The 24,243-nt window shown below is 48.5% G+C and overlaps 4 protein-coding genes across 4 annotated transcripts, besides 7 other annotated features; 3 read left to right on the forward strand and 1 right to left on the reverse strand.

The window, feature by feature from the left end:
• Window positions 1-243: 243 nt before the first annotated feature.
• UA08_08393 (hypothetical protein) lies at window positions 244-1,434 on the forward strand (the record flags this gene model as incomplete). The annotated part of the gene is made up of 3 exons (XM_020263500.1): window positions 244-311; window positions 416-879; window positions 986-1,434. 3 exons carry the CDS (start codon window positions 244-246, stop codon window positions 1,432-1,434), a joined length of 981 nt encoding a protein of 326 aa, XP_020116444.1.
• Window positions 1,435-2,261: 827 nt separating this feature from the next.
• Window positions 2,262-3,283: a repeat region (Identified by RepeatMasker using a combination of RepBase library and repeat library created with RepeatScout).
• A 92-nt stretch (window positions 3,284-3,375) lies between these two features.
• Window positions 3,376-3,419: a repeat region (Identified by RepeatMasker using a combination of RepBase library and repeat library created with RepeatScout).
• Window positions 3,420-3,670: 251 nt separating this feature from the next.
• Window positions 3,671-3,931: a repeat region (Identified by RepeatMasker using a combination of RepBase library and repeat library created with RepeatScout).
• Window positions 3,932-4,350: a repeat region (Identified by RepeatMasker using a combination of RepBase library and repeat library created with RepeatScout).
• Window positions 4,351-4,542: a repeat region (Identified by RepeatMasker using a combination of RepBase library and repeat library created with RepeatScout).
• Window positions 4,501-5,228: a repeat region (Identified by RepeatMasker using a combination of RepBase library and repeat library created with RepeatScout).
• A 1,332-nt stretch (window positions 5,229-6,560) lies between these two features.
• UA08_08394 (hypothetical protein) lies at window positions 6,561-10,684 on the reverse strand (the record flags this gene model as incomplete). The annotated part of the gene is made up of 4 exons (XM_020263501.1): window positions 6,561-8,556; window positions 8,622-9,898; window positions 9,962-10,227; window positions 10,306-10,684. The coding sequence occupies 4 exons, from the start codon at window positions 10,682-10,684 to the stop codon at window positions 6,561-6,563; spliced, it is 3,918 nt and encodes a 1,305-aa protein (XP_020116445.1).
• A 2,531-nt stretch (window positions 10,685-13,215) lies between these two features.
• UA08_08395 (Serine/threonine-protein kinase pakA) lies at window positions 13,216-15,983 on the forward strand (the record flags this gene model as incomplete). Its single annotated transcript, XM_020263502.1, has 5 exons — window positions 13,216-13,983; window positions 14,068-15,258; window positions 15,316-15,400; window positions 15,469-15,803; window positions 15,882-15,983. The coding sequence occupies 5 exons, from the start codon at window positions 13,216-13,218 to the stop codon at window positions 15,981-15,983; spliced, it is 2,481 nt and encodes an 826-aa protein (XP_020116442.1).
• A 1,023-nt stretch (window positions 15,984-17,006) lies between these two features.
• On the forward strand, window positions 17,007-23,770 carry UA08_08396 (hypothetical protein; the record flags this gene model as incomplete). Its single annotated transcript, XM_020263503.1, has 15 exons — window positions 17,007-17,046; window positions 17,143-17,192; window positions 17,247-17,320; window positions 17,352-17,427; window positions 17,487-17,585; window positions 17,653-17,773; window positions 17,829-18,458; window positions 18,524-18,748; window positions 18,799-19,321; window positions 19,681-19,749; window positions 19,988-20,204; window positions 20,263-21,560; window positions 21,629-22,053; window positions 22,087-22,744; window positions 22,810-23,770. 15 exons carry the CDS (start codon window positions 17,007-17,009, stop codon window positions 23,768-23,770), a joined length of 5,466 nt encoding a protein of 1,821 aa, XP_020116443.1.
• A 126-nt stretch (window positions 23,771-23,896) lies between these two features.
• Window positions 23,897-24,243: part of a repeat region (Identified by RepeatMasker using a combination of RepBase library and repeat library created with RepeatScout) that runs on past the window's edge.

Below are 24,243 nucleotides of genomic sequence, written 5' to 3' on the forward strand. Positions count from 1 at the left end.
TGTAACTATCGTTCGAGTCTCTTGCCAAGTGGGCTAGTTAAAGTCTTCGAAATGACTAAGCAGGGTGGTCGCCGAGCCCTAAAGGCTTGTCGCTTCTGCCGTCAACGCAAGGTGAGCGAGCGAGCGATGCTCCGTTTGATGCTCCTGTTCTGAATACATGTGCTTATATTCTTCGTATGGTGTTTATTTTCCTTGGTTTTTACTCGCGACTCTATAGATCAAGTGCGACAACAGACAGCCGTCATGCAACGCATGCGATGTACTGTATATGGAAAGTCTTGCATCTATGAGGATCTCCCCAGACGCGCTAGGTTAGTTCTCCTTTGGTCAGATGTTATATGTATCTACTTAGATCTATTTCTCGTAAATACTCTTGTGATTCCATTCCGAGAAGCTCATTAACGAACCAGCACAGGCCGTCTCGCTCCCGTATAGCACAACTCGAAGAAGAAAATGACCGATTAAAACGGTCTTTAGTAGCGAGCCTACAATCTCATAAGGACATGGGAAATGCACATTCTCTTCCGGCAGAACTGCCTGAAGCATATCCTTCTCATGGCCACCATGCATCCTTTGAGAGACATGTAGTGACGAACAAGCCACAAAACCTGTTCCAAGTGTCAACTTCCTCAGCTCATCCACCACCTTGTTTAGATGACAATGAAGGTGCAACTCCTTCCGTGAATTATGCACCGCCTGACGCTGTAGAATCAAGGTTCGTGATGTCAGCCGAGGCAGAACCGAGATATCATGGTCCCACTAGCACACTCTTTGAAGATGGCACTGGAGATCGCAGGGTCCAACAAAGCATATCTTCTTTACCCAGAATTTCAACTGTATGGGTGCAGAAAGGCGTCATGGCAGAAGCGGCATGTCAACGTATGTTCACTCTAGCAAGGATCCTCTTCTTTCTCTTGGAAGTTCTCTCTTGCCAGGAAGCCACCATGTCTCCTACCAAATTATGCTGACTGAACATTCCATCCAGGTCATTTGGAGATGATTAACTTGCGGGAAAACATAATTGATTTTGATGGCGTGGATCCTGACCTCGGGATGCATTTCATAAACCTACACTGGAATCGCCAACATCACGCTTTCCTTATAACCTACCGTCCTGCATTCATGCGGGACATGGCATGTAAGGGTCCGTATTTCTCTAAACTCCTTCTGAATGCTATATACTTTGGTGCATCAAAGTTCAGTTCCCGTCTGGAGGTTCGCCATGATCTTAACGATGTCCGCACTGCTGGTTGGCTGTATCAAGAACGAGTCATACTCGGAGGAGCTCTTGACCGCAGCGATATAACCACATTTCAAGCTCTCTTAGTAATAGTAAGCTCTTTGTTTGCATTGGGCGATGAAAGAAGTGCCGCGTGGTTATACGCCGGCACTGCTTTTCGCATGATTATTGATCTGGGAAATGCATGTCGATGAGGCTAGATTGTCTAGCTATAGAAAATTCGCAGATGAGGAGCTTGAAATACGTAGGCGTGTTTTATATGCGCCAAGCGTAAGGATGTTTGAGTAGTTCCCTAGGTGGAGTTAACTCGGGCTTCAACTCACGGGAGCTGTCTGTCTCGGAGCGGCAGCGCGCATTCCAGGGACAGTCGTTTTCGAGGCGGCTTCGTCCAAGCAGGCTCTGGCAAAAGTCAGATTACAGGGACTTATAGATAGTGCAGCCACGAACTTGAACGTGTCCGTGGCTCCTAGAGCTACCCCCATAGTGACAGAGCATAACAGCGGCACAATCGATGCTGACGTCGGGTTGGGCCCGGCTCATAAGGTTAAGAGCGTCACAGTGTTTCGCACCGCGCGGAGGTTATTTGAGGGCACAATTCTGATTCCGATATAGCCATATCTTGTTAGAGCTGCTTTTAAAAACTTTGAAAGGTTTATGATGTTGTCGTTGATTTTGCTAGGCAAAAGCGGGGCCCACGAGCTAATCCTTTCAAGGTTTAGGCTTGTGCCGTGTGGGGTTAGTGTACTGGGGTAGTTCGGCCCGATGTTAGCCGGGTGCAAACAAGTCTATTTAGGGAGCTAAATCTATTTCTTATGATTGATATACTCCGGTTGACCCCGGTGATTTCCATAGTACGGTGGGGCTTACAGGGGTGCTTACCGCATGCCTATATTGGTTATTACTACACCTCAAAAATTTACTTATAACTACGCGCTCCGGGACGCGCTCTAATTAATTACATAGTAAGCAACAATAATATGCCTTCCACCCCAGAGCCTCCAGAGGCTTCATCTACAGCCTATTCTACACGGCTCAATCGAGATGATCGTATCCGCATATTAACGCTACGTGATGCCGGTTTTACATATATGCAAATTGCTTCACAGCTCAATATTACGCATATTCAAGTTCAATATACGTGCCAGAGCCAGCAAGCTACACCTAAAAAGGCCCGGGGCCAGACCCCCAAGCTCTCTGAGGAAGATGTTGATCGGATTATTGAGTGGATAAGCTCTTCAAAACGTACGCGCCGTATACCTTATTATAAGGTAGTACGTGAGCTCGAGCTTCCAGTTGGAGCTACAGCATTAGCTCGAGCGCTTAAAAAACGAGGATATACGCGTTGCAAAGCTCTCCGGAAGCCTCCTTTATCAGATGAGCATAAACGTGTACGTCTAGCATGGGCACTTGAGCATGTTAATTGGTCAACTGAGCAATGGAATCGAATTCTTTGGACTGATGAGACATGGGTTACATCAGGTTTCCATACAAGAATCTGGGTCACTAGAAAAGCTGGTGAAGAGCTAGATGATACGTGCTTACGTACATCCCTAGCTCGAAAACGTGGATGGATGTTTTGGGCTTCATTTCATGGTGGTATCAAGGGCCCATGTCTATTTTGGGAGAAAGAATGGGGCTCTATCGGATCTGAGAGCTATTGCCAGAGGATAGTCCCTATTATTGATGGATATATACGTCTTAATCGACAACAATCTCAATATCTTCAATTAATACAGGATGGCGCACCGGGGCATGCAAACAAGGATACGAAAGAGGAGCTACATATTAGGGGTATCTATCCAATATATTGGCCAGCATTCTCATCGGATCTCAATCCAATTGAACCTGTATGGAATTGGATGAAGGATTGGATACAGGAACAATATCCCAATGATGAGCAGCTTTCTTATGATCGGTTACGTGAGGTCGTACGGGCTTCTTGGAATGCCTTACCGGAGCAATTTCTTAAGGATTTGATTGAGTCCATGCAGGCCAGGTGTCAAGCTGTGATATCGGCCGAAGGTGGCCATACAAAATATTAGTGTAGCGTAGTATGGACAGAATTTAGCAACTTGATTGGTTGTTGACCCCTGCAGAAAAAACGTACTATGGAAATCACCGGGGTCAACCATAGTACGTATTCCACGGGTAAACGGAACGCACGGGTAAACGGAACACCACTTCAAAAATTCCCCTCGAATTTCAAACCGTCATATTCTCACCAACTTACCAACATCAAAAATGCCTCAAAAACGCATAAAAAATGAGCCAGGATATGAACGAAGGCTTCAGCTTGCTATTGACGCGTTAAAAAATCAACAAATCAAGAATGTGCGCGAAGCAGCGCGTCATTTTGACGTTAGTACGACAACGTTATGGGCACGTATGCGAGGTCGAATTGAACACCAGGAGGCCGGCATAAAACGCAGAAAATTGACTCCTACGGAAGAGGCCGCGCTCCGGGATTGGATATTATCTTTAGAACGGCGAGGATGTCCTCCCCGGCCTAATATGCTTCATGAAATGGCCAATCTTTTGCTTGCTGAAAGAGATACTACCCAGACACCTAGTAAAGTAGGTGTAAACTGGGTAAGATCCTTTTTGAAGCGACAACCTGATCTAAAAACAAGATTTTCACGTCGACTCGCCTATAATCGGGCTAAATGTGAAAATCCAACCATTATCCGAGGCTTCTTCGCTCAGCTTGAAGCGTTGAAGATTCAGTACGGGATTCTTGATGAAGATATTTACAACTTTGATGAGACCGGCTTTGCCATGGGGATAGTGGCCACAGCAAAAGTTATATGCAGCTCCGATCGTTCAGGAAAACCTAGTCTCATTCAACCTGGAAATCGTGAATGGGTCACTGTCGTTGAATGCGTTGGAAGTAGGGGTAACATGGCGCCTCCGTTGATTATATTCAAATCAACTCACCACCAAGCTGAGTGGTATACGCTGCCTTCTTTGCCTCCTGATTGGTTGATTACACATTCTCCAAATGGCTGGTCAGATGAAATCGGATTACAGTGGTTGGAAAAGGTGTTTGAACCGAATACTAGACCTCTTACTCTCGGCACCCATCGTCTTTTAATCCTAGATGGCCATAGCAGCCATTTAACACCAGGATTTGATCAGGCGTGCAATAAATATAATATTGTGCCATGCTGCATGCCGTCACATTCTTCTCATCTATTTCAGCCTTTAGATGTGGGTGTTTTCTCGGTTCTAAAGCGTTTATATGGACGTGCCGTTGAGGCACGGATTCGGCACGGGATTTACCATATGGATAAGGAAGCTTTTCTAGGAATCCTTCCGTCAGTACGTCAAGAAACGTATACCATACAAAATATAAAAGGAGGATTTTCTCATGCTGGGATTGTGCCTTATGAGCCTGAAAAAGTGCTATCTCAATTGCAAATTATCGTCAGTAAGGTGACGCCACCTCCAATGGAATCTACTTCGTCAAGAAGCACTACTTGGAGCCCTCGAACACCTTATAATGCACGTACGTTGGAGCGGCAGGCCACGGGGATCAAAAAGCTTCTTAATATATCTAATTTGAGCCCTTCCTCACCGTCAACCCAGGCGCTTAGTCAACTAATCAAGGGCTCCTTAACAATGATGCATAATGCTGCCATTTTGACTAAGGAAAACCATGATCTACGCGAGTCTCTTGATCAACTACAGCAACGGCGAGGTCGCCGTACAAGAGCACTACCAAATGAGGGTATTTTGACGGTTTCCGAAGGCAGAGAGCTGGCGCAGGCGCTTGATCAAGTTAATGAACCCCCTCCGTCGGCCAATCAGAATGAGGCTTCGCAGGCATCTCGACGCGCACCCCCTAGGTGCAGGAACTGCTTCTTACTAGGTCATAAACGTAATAAGTGCCCCAATCCTCCTAGGTAGTAAAATCTATGTTTTTTCGTTTTTATATACAATTTGTATGGGTTCAAAAAATGTGGTGGGTCCTAGGTGTTCCGTTTACCCGTGGAATACGTTATATACATATCCATCACGGCTTCCTATCTCGTGGACGACAGCAACCCCACAACCTGCTCATACACCGAGAAAACAATCCCTCCACTCAAAAAAGCCTTCCTAACCTCATCGTACTTCCCTTCCAGAACCTTCTCGGATCTGACTCCTTGAAAACGCCTGTCACAGCATCCTTCAGAGTAGCCTTCTCCGTGCCCTGCACTCGTGTCTTAACAGTATCAAAGTGCTGTGTAGCATACACAGTGATCATACCGGCAATCGAGCCAATGCCGAAAGTAGTGACTTCATTCAGGGGCACGTCGTAGTACTTGGCGCTTATATATACTTTTTATGCCCTGCTCGCGAATCAAAAGTTGGACACCGTGGGTAGCGCTGCGGAATCGTTTTGCGCCCTTGGTGTTGTCGATTCTTTGGAGACGAGTAAATAAGAGAACCTTAACTTTGACTACCGTAAGGGGAGTAGTAGACATACAACACAGTCTTAATCCTCTCAGTAGGTGTGAGAGCAACAATACTCTCGACACACCCAGCTATCATATCATGCCCGCCAAGATGCCAGACGATTTTGACAGATGGCCCTGCTCATCGGCGAGTGAACGTCCGCCATGTCTGTGGCAGATAATATAATACAATAGCGCTGTTGTGCAGCAACAACAACAACAACAACAAGAAGAAGAAGAAGACAAAGAAGACAAAGAAAAATATGGCCATTAAGATAGATGTACTAGTAGCTCTCTTCTCTTGCCTTTATTATTATTTGATTAATAGCTTGGTTCATGTCGGACTGATACCCAGCGGCAAGTCTTGCTCCGTGTTGCTTTGCTACGGCCGGAGGATGACGTGCCGATACTAGTACTGTATGACCATGTTATAGGAAGTTGAGACTGTGGTATTTGGCAAAGTACATGTTTCAAAAATGATGTACGTAGTGCATAGGGAACAATTACATGTGCTGCTGCATGCACTGGGTACCTACGACCTAGGTAGGGGGTGCCCCAGACGAATGTACCAAGGCTTCCGGCATCATTATATGTAAGTCAAGCATTCGTCTTTATGTAACAATTTTCTGTCTAGATAGATAGGTACATCGGAAATGAACAGGAATATATTAGATTTCAACTATCTAAATAAAGAGAGGGGGAGAAGAAATAACAAAAAGTTTACAAAGAAATATGTAGATATCAATCAAGTTTCCCGCATCCTAGCAAACAATTTGCGTATTGCTTTGCTAGTTGAATAGGAAATCTTCCCCCTTTTAGTTTCGTTTTTTATCACTTTTCTTTTTCTCTTCTTTAATTATTTCTTGAGATTGCTGGATGCTATATTATGAGCGAGAAGCGAGACCCGTGCGAACAGCTTCCAGTATCATCTCTTTGGCTTCTTCCAAGCCTGCACTTGTACCCTTCACCTCGATAGCCTCACCCTTGGCTTGGCTCTTGGGAACTTGGATGCGACATCCAGTTTTCTTGCGAATAGTGTTGATTTGGCTACCGCCCTGACCGACAACGAATCGGTATGTCTTCGGGTCCGGAAGAATGAGGTAGCCAGTGGCACCTTGCTGAGTTGCAGATGCCAAAGCTTTGTCCAATGCGGCCTTGGCTTTGGCTACGTTTTCTGTCGAGCCTGACAAAACCCATGGAATGACGGCCGAGGTATCCTCACCGGCAGCTGATGTATTTTCAACCACTTTCCATGAATGCGAGTCGATAGCCGCATCTGGTTCGTCTGTAATCAACGGAAGAGAAGTTCCATTGGAGGCTCCTCCGCGTGAATCGACTGGGGTCGGTCTGGCTGGTGGCTGTTGGCCTGCGTGATCTACTGTCACTTGGTAGTCATTTCGCAAACGCCGGAAGAAGGAGCCATTGTCGGAAACAACATGGTGCAAGTATTGAGGGACTTGGACGGTTTCGCCCTGTTGCTCTTTGAGAAGTTCCTCGATGTGAGCCTTTGCTTCCTCAACTGCATTGCTTGGCCCCTTGATCTTGACATCAGTGCGTCCCGATCCCTGCCGGGGAATGTCTATGGAAATGTTAAATTTGCTTTCCAGACCGCGCCTAGTGTCTCCGCCGCGTCCAATAAGCAATCGGTGTTGTGTTTGAGGCACTTCTAGTGTCGCTGTGACCTGATCCTCTCGCTCTTTGACAAATGCATCAATAGCTGCCGCAATCTTATCAACGACTGCACCGTTTCCTTCAAGTTTGATGGCCTTCTCATCGCTTTCTGCGCGAGGGAATTTGACAATGCGAGAAGCCGTGCTGTCGTCGGGTCCACCGGCTTCAACAATTATACGACGAATATTAGCACCTCCACCGCCGATAAGGGCTTTGTGGTGCTTCTTCTCGACTTCAATGGTCCTTGTAACGATCGAGTCAAATTCTCTGGCTCTCTGCTCAAGGATCTTCTTGGTGTCCTCTACTTGCTTCTTCGTGCCCTTGATTTTAATTTCAACGCGGCCGGAAGCATCAGGCAGATCCTGAGCGCTGGGAACGTCAATCTGAGCTCCAGTGTCGGCACGCAGTTTGTCCATCTCACGGCCGCGCTGCCCGATCAAAGAAGGAATTTGACTTTGGGCAACAGAAACGACGGCAGAATTGGAATGATCCACAACCCATTGAAGCAAACTCAGGATCTCATCTCTGGCGGCATCTGCGCCCTTGCTGGGCCCCTTGACATGCACTTCATCGGGAGCTTGATTGTTGCGCCCAAAACGGCCACCACCAACTTCGCTGGCCGTGTCGGCAACGGATTGGTCGTCATTCGTAGGAGAGGCTGCAGCCCGAGGGAATTGTACACGGACGCTGTACCTGTCCTGTAGTCGGTTTACCTGGCTACCCTTTTGACCAATCAAATCACGATGGTATTTGGCAGGAATCTTAAGGATGTGAGTTGTCTCATCTTCTAATTTCTTGCCTAAAGCAGCAATTCTGAGTTTTGCCGCATCTGCCTTTGCCTTTGGTCCTTTGACTTCAACCTTGCCGTTGTCGATTTTGATGTCAACGTCGAATTCATCCCGTAACTTGTTAATGTTCTCGCCACGTTTGCCAATGAGGAAGTTGGCGAATTTTTGAGGGAAATCAAAGGTGATGGTGTAGTCTCGTTCAAGATCATCTTTCTTCTGTTGTTCAACGAAGGCGAGGATCTTCAAAGTGAGCTCGTCAACATCACCAGAGCGTCCGCGCAAAACGACAGCACTCTCTGCGGCAGTGGCTGGTTTCTGACCATTGCGGCTGTCACCACCTTGTATAATTGCCCGAACGGGGATGTGGTCAGCATCTGCGTGCTCTTCCCGTGCAATGTACTTGCGCACTTTGTCGGTATATCTATAAAAAAAACTGAGGTTAGTCTCATGAAATAAACAGTAGGAATTTAGCAGGCGCAAACGTACTTAGCAGGAATAGGAACCGACTTCTGTACAATGTTCGATTGATCGCCTAGGGTATTAATTAGATATTCCTGTGCGGACTGGAGGGCTTGCTCAAATGCTGCAATATCTTCATTAGAGGGCCGTTGTCTTGGAACTTCGAATTGTGCCTCAGGTGATTGCTGTCCCTCATAAACAAGGATCACATCTTGGTTGTCAATTTCCTTAGGAACGATAATATGAACACCATACTGATCCCTAAGCTGAGGTGTACCCCACGAACTCAAATAAGAATGGAAGTACGGGTCAATTTGAACGGAACGAATTTTGGCGGGCGGATGGGCTTGAATCAGGTTCATGATATCGGAACGGGCACGGATGGTGTTCTTCCCGTCGCGAGAGTACACCTCCCAGGTGACAGGTCCGTCGACAGCTTGAGGAAGAACAATACGAGCGTCATATGCACGTTCCAAATCTCTGATAATCTGGCGTTGTTGGAGATAGGACGTGAGCGCTCTAGCATGTGCAGCGGAGTGTTGTCGAGACAGGTCAATACTGGCCATCTGCATGCTTGTAGCTAACTCCATTGCGCGATTAATGCCGGCTTCAATCTGACCAGGAGGCCCGGTAATTGTTAGGAATTCGCTATCATCGGAGGCAGGAGGCAAGATAATTCCACAACCAGTTTCTGCAAGGAATTCGTGGAGGGCCGTGTTGCTATCTCCAAGGATGAATTGATGCTGGCCGCGGTTAATAGCCAATTGACGCAAGGTCAGCTGGCGTTGCAGCTCGGCAGCGCGGCGCTCAATCTCAGCGCGAGCTTCCTGGGCAGCGTTACGTTCTCCCGAAATATGAATATGTCGGTCTGGGTCTGGAATGAAACGGATTTGACCAGGGCCGGCCTCTTGAGGTGGTGGTTGGTTAGACCATGTGTCATAACGAGGCACTCGGATTTGTGCCTTGGTACGTTCCTCAATGTCATTGACATGGGCGTTGTGGGCGCCGGCAATGAAAGGAAAGAATTCCGGTGGGATCGATTTCAATCGAAGATTGATATTTGAAGCGCGCTCCTTAACAATGGCTTCGATTTCGCGACGAGCCATTTCAGCGGCTACAGCATCTCCTTCTATGAGAACATCGATGGTGACACTGTCATCGTCCTCGTCACCAGGCATTGACTCCTCGGCTCTGGGTACCTGGACACGAGCACCAGTTCGCTGCTGAATGTCTTGTACAACAGCGCCCCCACGGCCAATAATATGGGCTCGCGCAGACGCTGGGATTGGTACACGGACGGATTGCTAAATGAATGCTTAGTAAAAGCGATTTTGAATTCCGAGGCGCACATTGAGAGAGAAAGGTACCTTTGAGCCCACTTGCTGAGCGACCTCCTTGAGAGCCTGACGAACAGCGTCAACGGAGCCTTTTCCTTCAAAGATTATTGAACCGTTTGGTCCGCCGCGCATATCAACTGTAGCCTTTGATCGTTTCGAAATGTCTCGCAAGATATCCCTTACGGGCTTTTTGAGCTGACTACGTGGAAGCATTTGGGACGGAACCAGACGCAGCTGTTCTACATGCTTTCCGGGTAAGCTCATAATTCTTGGTGTATTGGAGAAGTCGGAGGAAGCTGGAGTCGCATTTAGAGGTTAGTTATGTTGTCTACCAGTTTGTGTCTCTTGCATTAGTGTCCGGCTTGAAAACGTACTAGTTGGTTGGGGAATTCCTGATGCCCCATCCGTGGGAGCAGCCGTTGCAGTAGGCCTTTTTGTCCCCCAAGCTGTAGGCACGTTGGCCGCAGCCTTCGATTTGGGACCACTTCCCAATGCTGGGAACAACTCTTCGGACTGAACGTCGAATGCCGGAGCTCTGGCTGGCTTCGGGGCTGCCGGCGGAGCAGCGGCCTCGGAGGACTCGGAGGCAGATTGCTTGGCTATTGAAGATGGGGGAGGATGCTGAATATCATCCTCATCTACAGTATCCTCCACAGTCACATTGTGTTTTTCATGTTGCTCCGAGAGCAAGGCGGCAGGGGATTTTGAGGACTGCCCGCCGTTGACAATCAAGCCGGGGCCTTCGGCAGCCATTGCGAAATGCAATTGTTCTCACAGTGGTGGCGGAAAAAACACACAAAGGAAGAGAAAAGCGTCTTAGTAGATGAAATGATGCCAAAGAGATTGCTGTTCTCAAATAGCGCAAAGGTGGAATGATGCGAAAGGGGGAAGTGCTGCTCGAGACGATAGATGATGAGAGGAATTTCTCTCGCAGATGTGTATACTGTGCAAGAGCGAAGCAACTTACTATGACGCTTGCAGAGGCAAATACTGGTATGATCACTATACAGCGTTAATGATAAAACGCAGCCAAAAACCGACTGGACGCGTGGCTATAGCGAAATGAAGAATTGTGGGATGCGGAGAATAATGAGCACGGGGAATTGTTTTTGTCTCCGTGTGCTAATACATGACCAGCAAAGGGGAGAGGGAGAGAGTTGCACGAGGAGCCCAGGGAGGAGGGGAGGGCGGTCGACCAGGTGGATGGGGGGGGAGAAGTGAGACGAGAGAAAGAGAGGGCGAAGGGAGGGGGGAGAGAAGAGTTGATGAAGCTGAGCGAGAGATCTCTTGAGGCCACCTGCGGTTTGTCGGGACTTGGCGCCGTTGGGGAGAGACATTGTCCAATGGCAGCCGCGGGGGCCTCAGGCAGCGAGAATAATGCTCGACTACACAAACACTCAAGGATTTGGACACATACAGTAATTCATCATTTTTGACCATTGTTCTTTTTGCTAGCAATTAAGCTTGTCATTGTCTTTCTCTGTGCTCGAAGGGAGGAGGACCAGGAACAAGAATAACCATTATACATATCGAACGTTCGCTCAGGGGCAGGTCTGATCAATCGTGATAGAGATGGCTCATGGAAGCAATCTCCTTGATTGAGGAAGTCACGTTACCGTGGGTCATGTGAAGAACCTTAAATCAACTGCAGTCTGATTTTGATGTCTTCTTTGGGCACTGTCGACATTACGTGTCTCGATAACTACAACCTACCATGGCGCCTTTCACGGCCAGCAGAGATTAGGCAGTGCTCGTTAAAAGGCACTCCTGGGGCTCACAACCGATCAAGGATGCCGATGCCTCTGTCATTTAAAGAGCATGGCTAACTTTCCCGTTTCTGCTGGGCAGCTGAGTGCTGCCGTTCAATCCCCGTGAAAGAGCACGACTACGGCTACGGATTACCCAGAATCTGGCTCGGTATCCTCGATGTCGTTTCCCCAGTGCCCAAGGCTTTGAGCTTGCCGGGGCTCATTCAAGGCATGACCGAGTCTTGATCGAAGTGCAATGAGAACGAGAGCTAGAAGGCGACGTTATACTCGACAATGACGCTAAGAAGCCCTTCGTCGTCGTGGATTCTCCCAAGTCTTGCAGAACGCGCTTTGTCTGTACGCAGGGGTGCGCACCTCATGAAGGCGTCTGGTCGTGATAAGACCGAAGAATGGCGGCGCAAGATCCGAAGTACGTGCAATGAATAGGGCAGGGCGTCGTGATATGATGGATGATGCTGAAGCACGGCGTGTGTTGTGTGTGTTGTGGCTGTAGAACCGTGAACGAGCCAGTGAAACTGACAAACAAGCTAGTCCGAGCGGTGGGGAAGTAATTTTAATGAACAGATTTGAGTTCCAACTTCCCGCAGAAGCGAGGCCTAGATTTAGGGCGTATCGACATACGTATTAACGCAGTAGTTAGACGGAGTAATTAATAAATACTCCGTATAAGACTTAAATTAACTGCGTGTTCCCATTCTGATGATGCGCAAGGTATCGGCCCTCACCGAAACATGCGTCATAGGATCTGCTGGGCGCGATTCCTGCTCTGAGACACGGTCTTGGATGATATTGGCCCTTCCATTCTGAGGCCAAGCAAAAGCTTCGTCATCAGCTAACTTGCTTCCTGTAGTTACTTCCACTGCCACTCGCAATAGAACAAGCTAAGTTGATTAAACTGCATCCACCGTTGTACAGCGGGTTGGCGTATGGTACGGTACGGTAATCTCGCTCCCGCCCTCTGAAATTTCCAGCAGTAACTTTGTCCCTGTCAACACTCGAGGAATAACGAAATAATAGCCAATACTGATTGTCAGTTATCGCCACAAAACCACCCCCCTCGTTGCATTTCTCTTGCCTGCGCGGTGGTTGTTGATTCTCGCGGGCGCTCGCCTCCACGTGCTGTCCTGCAATACAAGTCACATTGGCACACCAACCGACAGGAACAACTCAACACAACCACAACCAACCAAACCAACCTCTGGCATCAATCAGCCATCCCTTGCTGCTGGCATCGACCATCACGCCGTCCATTCTCACATCTCGTTTCTCTTCGACGAGTCACCCCCCGCTCCGTTGCATACACGGTCTCAAGAGAGAGACACAGAAGGGAGAGAGAGACAGAGAGCCACCCGGGCGGAGGGGCAGCATCCCAAATCCAAAAATCCCGGGCCTCCATCAAACACAGCCAGAACTCAGTCGCTCGCATTGAACGCTCCTTTGCGCCCCATCTGACGGCATCAGCCGCTATCGTTTGCTGCAGCTGTCTTGCAGCGATCGCTCCCTGTTTCCTTGACCATGGACCAAGAACGTTCCACAGGCTTCAAATTCCGTCGCCCAAGCAGCAAGCTGCATAAGGAACCCCCGCAGTTCAATCGACAATTGAAAAGCCAGCAGAGCAACCCGTCGCTCAAGAGACACCCCTCTGCCCCCGTCTACCCGCGAAATTACACCGGCAGCCGAGAACACCTGCGCACTCGCTCAAATGCCTACGGGTCGTCGTCGTCGTCTTCGTTGGAACAGCAGCACAATAGCAGTGCAGGCCATTCACCCGTCGGTGAGTTTCTTTACTCTTCGCATCGCTCATCTCAAGGTCGGAGTCCCTACCCTCTTTGGTATTCATTGACCAACGACGCCTCAGATGAGTTAACTGGCCCGCCGTTCGATGTTCGGGGAATGTTCAATGTCCTTGAAGAGGGTGGTGACCCGGCCGATCACGAAAAGCAGCAACAAAGCGAGCTGTCGGCTACCCGCCGCCCACCGACTCTGCAATCATATCACACCAGCCCAGATTATCGCAGCAACCAGACCCTGCGCCAGTCTGCCAGCTTCACAGCCCTGAATAATCCACCCATGGACACGGCGCTTCCTCAAATCCAAGATGTGCCGTCGAGCTCCAAGAGAAACTCCGATGACGGCACCGGCACCAAGCCGCGAAGGAAGGGGACATTCTCGAGTTTTGTGAATAGCGTTCTGGGCTCACCGCGCAACATCAAGATCTCTGCGCCTGAGAACCCTGTTCATGTTACCCATGTTGGTTACGACAACCAGACCGGCCAATTCACCGTAAGAACCATGCTTTTATGATATTTTTTTTTTCTTTTTTTCTCAGTCTCTAATCTATGGTGCTGATTGCCTGTTTGCTTTTAGGGTCTGCCCAAAGACTGGCAGCGGATGTTACAAGCGAGTGGGATTTCGAAGAAGGAGCAGGAGCAACACCCACAAACAATGGTCGATATCATGCGCTTCTATGAAAAGAATGCTGCTGGCGCAGGAGATGATGAAGTCTGGCACAAATTTGACCACGCTCATCCCCGACACGGCGAATACCCAGATGCTATCAGTCCAACTCAAAGTCCTATTGCTGGTGGACCGGCTTCCGCGACAGGTCCGCGATTCCCCCAGAACCATGAGGGTAGCTTTGAAAATCCGCGCGCTGCTCCGCCAATTCCGAAACCTGCACAGACTTCCCCCGCGCCAATCTTGTCGCCTGCGATGCTCCCCCATCGCGCCGCTCCAAAAGCTCCAACAAGCGTACCGGGCATCGTTCCCTCTCGGCCACCACCACAGCCTCCTCTTGTATCAAGCAAAGCCCCGGCCACAACATCGCCCCCGGAGCCGCTTGCAACACCGCCCATACCCGAAGATGAAGAGCTAATTTCCAACGGCCCTGGTCCAGACGTTGCTGGAGCTATTCACTCTCCTGTTCAGTATCAACAGCAGCAGGAACGTGCCATGGCTGCGGCACAACAGGCAATAACCAACAAGCAGCTCGATAGAAGCCGCAGTCAGCGTCAGCAGCAACAGCCGCCTCAAACTCCACATCTAGAACCGCAGACTACTACTCCTTCAACAACTCCGCCGATAGCGCAAAGTCCATTTCCTAATGGGCAAGTACCAATTCCTCACCCTTCTCCACAGCAATCTGCTGCTTCCGCTGCTCGGCCACGACCGCGGGCTCGCCAAAGTAATGCTTTTGATGTTCGAGCCAAGCTACAAGCCATCTGCACGCCCGGTGATCCCACCAAGAAGTACTACAATTTGAACAAAATTGGACAAGGTGCTTCTGGCGGTGTTTTCACTGCGTATGAGAATGCTAGTAACAAATGTGTTGCTATCAAGCAAATGAATTTGGATTTACAGCCTAAAAAAGACCTCATTATCAATGAGATTCTCGTCATGAAAGATAGCAAACACAAGAACATTGTCAACTTCTTAGACAGCTACCTGCACGGACTAGATTTGTGGGTGGTGATGGAGTACATGGAGGGAGGAAGTCTGACGGATGTTGTTACGTTCAATATCATGTCTGAAGGACAGATTGCCGCAGTATGTCGTGAGGTAAGTACACAAAAGCCCGCTCTACTCGGTTACCGCAGGACTGACTTTTGTACTTAGACGCTGAGTGGGTTACAGCATCTTCATTCCAAGGGCGTCATTCACCGAGACATTAAATCGGATAACATTCTGCTGTCGATGGAGGGTGAGATTAAACTAAGTGAGGTGAATCCCTGCAATATTTGACGTTATTTCTTGCTAACATCTGTTTAGCTGATTTCGGCTTCTGTGCTCAAATCAATGACTCTCAGAACAAACGCAATACGATGGTTGGAACACCTTACTGGATGGCACCTGAAGTTGTAACGAGGAAAGAATATGGCCGCAAAGTCGATATTTGGAGTTTGGGCATCATGGCAATTGAGATGATCGAAGGCGAACCTCCGTATCTCACTGAATCCCCACTTCGAGCTTTGTATTTGATCGCTACGAATGGCACGCCAAAGATTAAAGACGAACACAACCTTTCAGCGGTCTTTCGGGATTTCTTACACTTTGCACTGCGCGTGGATCCTGAGAAACGAGCGTCGGCTCACGATTTACTCAAGGTTGGCATTTTCCCATCTCCTTCTCTCATTTTATTTCTTGCAGCAAGATGCACTGACCTTGCGATATTCCTACTGTAGCATCCTTTCATGTCCGTGTGTGAGCCTCTTTCCAGCCTTTCTCCTCTCGTCAAGTCGGCACGCATCAGCCGAGCCCAGGAAAAGGCCCAAAAAGGCGCATGATTTTCCTTTTTCTTCTCTGTTGTAAATTTCCTCTCTCCCTCCCTCTTCTTTTCTTCTTCAAGCTCTACGACCTCATTATACCCGTGCTTCCAGGGCACACTGAACGCATCCGCTCTGGACTCTTTCTCTGCAGATTTTATGCCTGTTCTGATTGCCTAGACGGAGAGTGTTGTCTTCTCCATTGCTTCTACTTCTTCTTCTCATCTTGCACTTCGCTCTAGAGCCGGTGTTTTTATTTTTCTTTTCTTTTCTTTTTTCCCCCCAACCCACGAAAACTTTATGTCACGAATCCTCTTTTCACGCATCTCTTCCTCTTTCCTTATGACTTTCCGGCTGTTAATGCATAATGTTACATAGAAGTCCTAGCATGTCCTTTGCACAGTCATCGATGGGTTGGCTATACAGACGGACGCTTCTCACACTAGCCTAGCTGTAACTCTTTCTCCATGGTGTGTGTGTAGACATAGATGCTCAAAACGCTGCTTTCCTCAGGCCTTCGCAAGGGCTTTGAATCAAACAATGTCGAATACGAATACGAATACTCGAATAGCAGTAACTATTAATTATTCGGTGTACTACCTACTGCGTCATAGCTTCCGCTGCCAACCAACGCGAGGTGAATGCTGAATGGCTGCCGTGCGACTCTCCGCCTTGCGCCTGTCCACTCAGACTTGGTTAGGTTGCAGCATTTCAACCTGAGCCGTTACAGCATTCTCGCTGTTCTGCTTCTTGCATCCCATCTGACTTCATCGCGAAGAACCAAATCCAGTGCGCTTTCCATCGTCCAGATATATTATTGTCCGCCAGCCGACCAGTGCGCTAGTCATCCAAACGCCGGCCATTTGCGCGGGGCGGGGACTATCAATCTCCATCAACTCAACCACCACCGCACCTGTGAAATATAACGACCTAGGCAATCCTCGTGAGAGAGAACCAGAATCGAAGCCGCATTATATCATTGCAGAAGAATCAATCGCATACATTTGACGAAGGCTGGGCAGCGCACTTCTGCTGGAGGTAACCATGTTTCGCGCCCAGCAGAATGCCTTTGACGACGCTGTCGGTGAGTTTCCCCCCCTCTCCCTCTCCCCTTTCCCTTCCAGTTTCCACGCTTGGAATTCTTGATCGACTAAAAAGCTGACGTGCTGTCATAATATAGCCAAGGCGACTGACGAGAACCTAACCTCAGAGAACTGGGAATTCATACTTGTGCGTCGAGAGAGAGCTGGGCTTATTTGTCTTTCGGATCTGACTGTAGCTTAGGACGTCTGTGATAAAGTAAACAATGAGGAATCTGGGTATGGCAAGGAACTCGTCTGTTTTATGTTTCCGTCATGGTATATATTCTGACATGTTTTTCTCTTCCAGTGCTAAAGATGCCGTTGCGGCCTTGATCAAGCGACTCGCCAATCGAAATGCCAATGTGCAACTTTACACGCTTGAGGTTTGTTTTGGTTCATTGTTCAAGGATATATCCAGTTCACTTATTTGCTATGTTTCTAGCTGGCGAACGCTCTCGCGCAGAACTGTGGTCCCAAGATTCATCGCGAGCTGGCTTCTCGAAGTTTCACAGAAGCCTTACTGCGCTTGGCCAATGATAGGGTGAGTCTTCTTTATCCAAAGCTCTAGTTTCAATCTCTCATAGTGAAATTGTATTAACTATATTCAGAACACACACCAGCAGGTCAAATCGAAAATTTTGGAGCGCATGGAGGAATGGACAGAAATGTTCTCCAGTAATCCGGATTTTGGCATCATGGAGCAAGCTTATATGAAATTGAAGACTAGCAGTATGCCTTTTCGAGAGGGTTCTTGATCAGGACAGCCAAGCTAATGTTAAGATAGATCCTAATCTCCAGCCGCCATCAAAGCCAACTAAACGCCAGATCACCGATATCGATCGACAGAAGGAAGAGGAAGAGCTTCAAATGGCGTTGGCGTTGTCAATCAAAGACAAGCCATCTGTGGATGTCCCAGAGCCGTCGAGTTCCGTCCCGGCGGCGGCAGCAGCAGCAGCATCGACTTCCAACCAGCCAGAAACCGTTAATGTAGCTGGTCAACCAATTCCATCAGGAACTACAGCAGCTACTGTCTCCAGAGTCAGAGCGCTATTTGACTTCCAGCCTTCTGAGCCGGGTGAACTTCAGTTTCGAAAAGGGGATATTATCGCTGTCTTGGAATCGGTTTACAAGGACTGGTGGAAAGGCTCATTGCGTGGTCAAACTGGAATATTTCCGTTAAATTATGTTGAGAAGCTTCCAGATCCCACCCCCGAAGATCTGCAGCGCGAAGCACACATGGAAGCGGATGTGTTTGGCCAGATAAAGAATGTCGAGAAGCTCTTGACCCTTCTCAGCACAAGTAGCTCTGAGTTGAACGTCCGTGATAACGAGGAGATTACACAACTCTACCACTCGACGTTAGCCATTCGACCGAAGCTAATTGAACTTATTGGGAAGTATTCTCAGAAAAAAGGTATGATCAAACTCCACCTTCAGATGGACATACTTTTTATTGGAGTTTCACTAACACTCATCCAGATGAATTCACGCAACTCAATGAGAAATTTATCAAAGCGCGGAGGGATTACGAATCTCTTTTGGAAGCTTCAATGTCGCATCCTGCCCAGCCACAGTACGGCAGGCCGCCTGGCCCTCAGCAAGCCTATGCCTATCCCCCAACAGGAGCACCACAAGGCTACCCCCCAGGTCCTCCAGGCGCTGGGCAAGTAGACCCCCAGCAATATTATAATACCCGGCCACAAGGTAAGCCCGATAATTGTTTGCACTTAACAAGATGGTAGCTGACTTGTCAGAACCTCCAACAAATGGTGGCCCGGGTTTCTACGCTGCCGATACTTCGCGTCCCTATCCCCAAACATCCCAATCACCAGATCCACGCAAACAGACGCCAACGAACGGTCAGCCCTTTGCGCAGCCACCTCAACCCTCAGAGCTTTACCAGCCCGTGCACCATCGCCCGCAGTCGACTGCCGAACATCCGCAAGAATTGGGAACTTCCGTTTACGATTCGCCGGTGGAACCGCGCTACCAATTTGCCTCTCCTGGAACAGCGTCTCAACCGCAACAGCAGTATCAACTGCAGCAAGTAAATGAGTACCAAACTCCACCGGAAGATCAGCGACCAATCCCCCATCAGTTCCCGCCTTCACAGCCCCCATATCCCACATCAGCAACACCACAGCAACCACCGCCGCCCATCCCTACAACTAGCCCACAGCCAACGCCCTATCCAGCATTGAATGCCGGACACCCTAACTCGGTCTATAGCGGATACCAGCAGCCGCCTGCTAACTCTGTGAATTCGAACCCAGCCTCGTATTATCGATAAATCGACCCCGCCAGGAACAACAAGGTAGTTCGACGTATTTAAAATAGCAAGGGAATTCAGTTAATGCTCACCCAATCCATCATGTATTCATACCAAAGTGTTGTCTTTTTCCTTATATTCTGTGTGCTGGATCAGATCAAACATCCTTCTTGGCTTGAATTATTCGTTTGCAGGCGGGTTCTGTTCATTCACACAATTGAAGTATGATTGATTCCTTTGTCATGTTTATGAAGATAGTCTCTGAGCTGAGTGAGATTTTATGAGAAATGGTTACGTTCGTGTTTTGCGACGTAGTTAATACGATCTATAGAATGTATGATAGAGGGCCACGTGACTTCGTGTATAGTGTTTATGGAGCCGGCTGGCTGCCTGCCAAGCTTGATCCTGCTTCAGACGAGTCGCTGGCTGTAACTACGTACGTCTCCCCACACTTCTCGATACAATTTCCAAGACACACTCCGCACTCAATCCTTCTTCAAAATCCCCTGATCTATCTTACTTTCCGAAGAAGAAGACTTGGACCATGGCCGCTCGCCCAACAGCCTAAAGCCAACTAAAACCCCGCGTTTGTTTCCCGCGTGCCCGCCGCCCTGGACGATGACGCCGAGCTGTCTCGGCATGATATGTTGGGGGACTTGAAAAAAACTTTGCAGTCATTGCCATAAATATCGCGCCATATTAGAGCTTGAGGGGCGAGGCGAGGGTCTTTATGGGCTTGGAAGTGAGACCACCGAGGTCATAATGGAGGCCGATTGGGATGAGGTGTCGCGAATTGCGGTGCCGCCTCCAGGCCCGCATGTTCTCCCTACCATCGCAACTGCCATTGCGTTTGATGACATCCAGGAGCTGCTATGGGCTGGCAACGAATATGTAAGAGAAAGAGACTCTTAATGCTTATGCGGCGCTAACTCTTTTTATTGCTATCAAGGGTCGAATCACTTCTTTCTATGGCCCCGAGCTTCAAAGATACACCTCAATCCGAGCACATCCAGTGTCCGAAGGTTCTGTGCGGCAGTTTCTTTTCCATGAAAAAGGCGTCATTTCCCTTTCGTCGAGGAGCATTCATATGGTCACGCGCCGCGGCTTGACGCAATGGCATATCACGCATACCGATATGATGGACTTGCGTTGTATGAGCTTCACCGCGCAGACAAACCGTATCATTGTTGCGGGATGTCAGAAATCAATGTTCAACATAGACATCGACAAGGGCGTCATCATCGACACGATACCAACGGAGTTTAATTATACGATTATGAAAAAGAGTCGATATCTTTGTTGTGCCACAGACACGGGCTCTGTGAATGCATTGAGCCTGGCGGATTTCAAGGTTGTGAAGACTTGGAAGGCGCACGGGGCTGCGATTAATGACATGGATGCACGTAATGATTTCCTAGTGACTTGTGGGTTTTCGGTTCGGCACTTGGGTGCCCCGATTGTTGATCCGTTGGCGAACGTATACGATCTAAAGACCTTGGCTCCGTTGCCTCCGATACCATTCCATGCTGGTGCGGCGTATGTTCGAATGCATCCTAGGCTGCATACGACTAGCTTCGTTGCTTCTCAGTCCGGTCAGCTACAGGTGGTGGATTTGATGAACCCCAACACCATCAACCTGCGCCAAGCAAATGTCAATTTTATGCTGGGCCTTGAGATCTCTCCGTCGGGGGAGGCCCTGGCAATCAATGATGCCGAATGCGCTATTCATCTATGGGGATCGCCCACCAAAATTCACTTCAATGAAATGAGCAAGGAGACTGAATTTGCCGACGTGCCCACACGACCTCAACTGGTTGACTGGTCTCCAGAGACCCCGTTGAGTATGGTTGGGATGCCATTCTATAATGAACGCTTATTTTCCGCATGGCCCAGTCATCTTGTATTCGATTATGGAAGCCCTCCCGCTCCTGTCGATCCTTCCATTCTACCCTACCTGCGGCCGGCTGAACTGGGGCATTATGCCGCAAACCCAAAGAAAGGACGACGATATCAAATCGAAAACACACGCCAGGTAGTTTCTGCAGAGCCGGCTCTGGTAGCGCCTAAATTCCTGAGTGAAAAGGCTCGTGAGTCTCCACGGAGTAAATCTGATGGAACTATGGGTGATATCTCCAGTGCGTTGGCAAGCGCAAAAATTGGTGCCGAGGTGGAGGAAGACCCCTTGCTCAAGTATAGCAACGTTGAGATCAAGTACAGCAAGTTTGGTGTTGATGATTTTGATTTCAGGTATGGCTTCTACCCCCTACTGTTTAACTAGGTTCGACTGCAGCGACTTAACTAACTTGTTCAAATAGATTCTACAACAAAACTACATTCTCTGGCCTAGAAACTCATATAGCGAACTCTTTTACCAACTCCCTTCTTCAACTATATAAATTCATTCCCCTAGTACGGAATATTGCGCTACACCATGCTGCAAGCAGTTGTCTGTTCGAAGATTGCCTGCTATGTGAAATGGGATATCTATTTGACATGTTGGAAAAGGCGAATGGTCAGAACTGCCAAGCCACGAATCTCCTCAAAGCGTTCAGCAATTCTCGTGAGGCTTCCAAGTTGGGCCTATTGGAGGAGAACCTGACGAACAAAGCCTTGTCGGGTGCTATTCAATCAGTCAACCGGTTTATGTTGAATCAAGTCTCCAACGAGCATCGTGCCGTCGCCCCTGAATCTGAGGAACTAGATCGTAATCTTGCCACGATTGCTTCGGAATCGGTTCGATGTATGTTCTGTCGAAATGAGACCATCCGACCAGGCAATGTCTTTGCCAATGAGCTTATTTACCCTGTTCCGGAATCGAAGCAAGTGCGACGAGCTCCTCCGATTAAATTCTCTTCGATCCTCAAGTCTAGCATTGAGCGAGAAACCCAGAACAGAGGCTGGTGTAACCATTGCAGACGATACCAGCAAGTGGCTATTCGCAAGACTGTTCATCGCATGCCACCCGTCTTGATGTTGAATACAGGACATACGACACCGTACTTCCGCCAAATATGGAGTAGTCCTGGGTGGCTGCCAGAAGAGTTAGGCATTATTATTGAGAATGGACAATTACTTTGTTTTGAAGGTGATGCGCTTCGAAGCCGAGTTCAGAGTAGAACCCCAGGCTTGGTAATATACGAGCTGGTTGGGCTGGTCACGGAAATCAATATCACCGAGCACCAAAAGCCGCATCTCGTGTCCTTCATCAACGTGAGCGTGTCTGCACGGCAGCCTGAAGAGAAGAGCAAGTGGCATTTATTCAACGACTTCTTAGTCACTGAAGTGAGTCGGGAGGAAGCGCTGAAATTCACAGATCCTTGGAAAGTGCCTAGTGTGCTGGCATATCAAGTCAGAGGTGCGAGGCATAAAGTTGACGATTCGTGGAATAAAAATCTTGATACAAGCTTATTGTTCCATGAATGGGCCATGAAGTATGATATAACCCCTAATGCCATTTTTGCTATATCTCTGCTAACATTAACACTACGCTTTCTAGTGGTGGTCGAGCTATCGAGTTGTGCAATATACTTGCTCCTGAGGAACGGCCGCAACCTGGCACACCCGTTGCGCTTGATACAGAATTTGTCGATCTGGAAAAGGCAGAAATCGACGTTAAAGCCGATGGTTCTCAGGAGATGATTCGGCCCAATAAAAGCGGCCTTGCTCGAGTGTCGGTATTGAGAGGATCAGGGTTGCATGAAGGCGTCCCTTTCATCGACGATTATATTACTATCAAGGAACCAATTGTCGATTACGTGACGCAATACTCTGGGATCAAACCCGGGGATCTTGATCCACGGATCAGTCAACACAATCTAGTCCCTCTAAAAGTAGCATACAAAAAGTTGTGGCTGCTGCTTAACCTGGGCTGCGTCTTTGTCGGCCACGGGCTCGCGTCAGATTTCAGAAAAATCAACATTCAAGTGCCCAAATCACAAACCGTCGACACGCAGTACCTATTCTTCCATCCAGCGAAAAACCGTCGATTGAGTTTGCGGTATCTTGCATGGGCTGTTTTCAAAGAATACATTCAAGAAGAAGGCGCAGATGTCACCGAAGGACACGACTCAATAGAAGACGCCCGCATGGCTCTTCGACTATGGAAGAAATTTCAAGAATACGAAGACGCAGGAATTGTGACGCAAATGCTAGAGGAGATATTTTCTCAGGGGTTCAAATTAGGATTCAGGCCCCCTCCTCGAAATGGACATTCAACGCCTAGCGCCGCTTCTACTGCTGCTCTCACTCGACCAGGAACGGCCATTAGCAGCAGCAATGCTACAAACGGCAGTGGCCGGAACACGCCGGATCATGTCGCTGGGACAGTAGGCGCAGGAAACAGCACGCCGTCTACGCCCCGTCAGGCATTTAGACGGTCGAATGCTTTGACGCCTAGTAATGGAACGTTCGGGGCGCCTGGACAGCCGGATTTCTTCGGTGGGAGTCCTCTTCGATAGCACATTCTATGTTAGAGGCGTTTATTTATTTGGCTTTTTGTTAATCTAGACCCAAATACAGGCGGAGCTTTAGTCGGCTTGACCACTTCACACACATTTTTGTATCTCATTGATCCTAGAAACATATAACGTATTTCCCGGCTCAACGGAACACCACCGACCCACATTATTTTTCAATGCCATATAAATTATATGTGAAAACCAAAATTTATTGATTTAACTAGCTAGGAGGATTAGGACACCTGTTACGTTTATGCCCTAGTTGCCAGCAATTCCTACACCTTGGGGGTGCGCGCTGAGGTGCCTGCGAAGCCTCATTCTGATTGGCCGGCGGAGGGGGTTCAACAACTTGAGCAAGTAACTGTGCCAGCTCTCTGCCTTCGGAAATAGTCAAAATACCGTCATTTGGTAGGGATCTTGTGCGCCTACCCCGGCGTTGCTGTAGTTGATCAAGCGAATCGCGTAAATCGTGA

The sequence above is a fragment of the Talaromyces atroroseus genome (genome assembly GCF_001907595.1).
Source record: "Talaromyces atroroseus strain IBT 11181 chromosome Unknown scaffold_14, whole genome shotgun sequence".
In the NCBI taxonomy this organism is placed as follows: domain Eukaryota; kingdom Fungi; phylum Ascomycota; class Eurotiomycetes; order Eurotiales; family Trichocomaceae; genus Talaromyces; species Talaromyces atroroseus.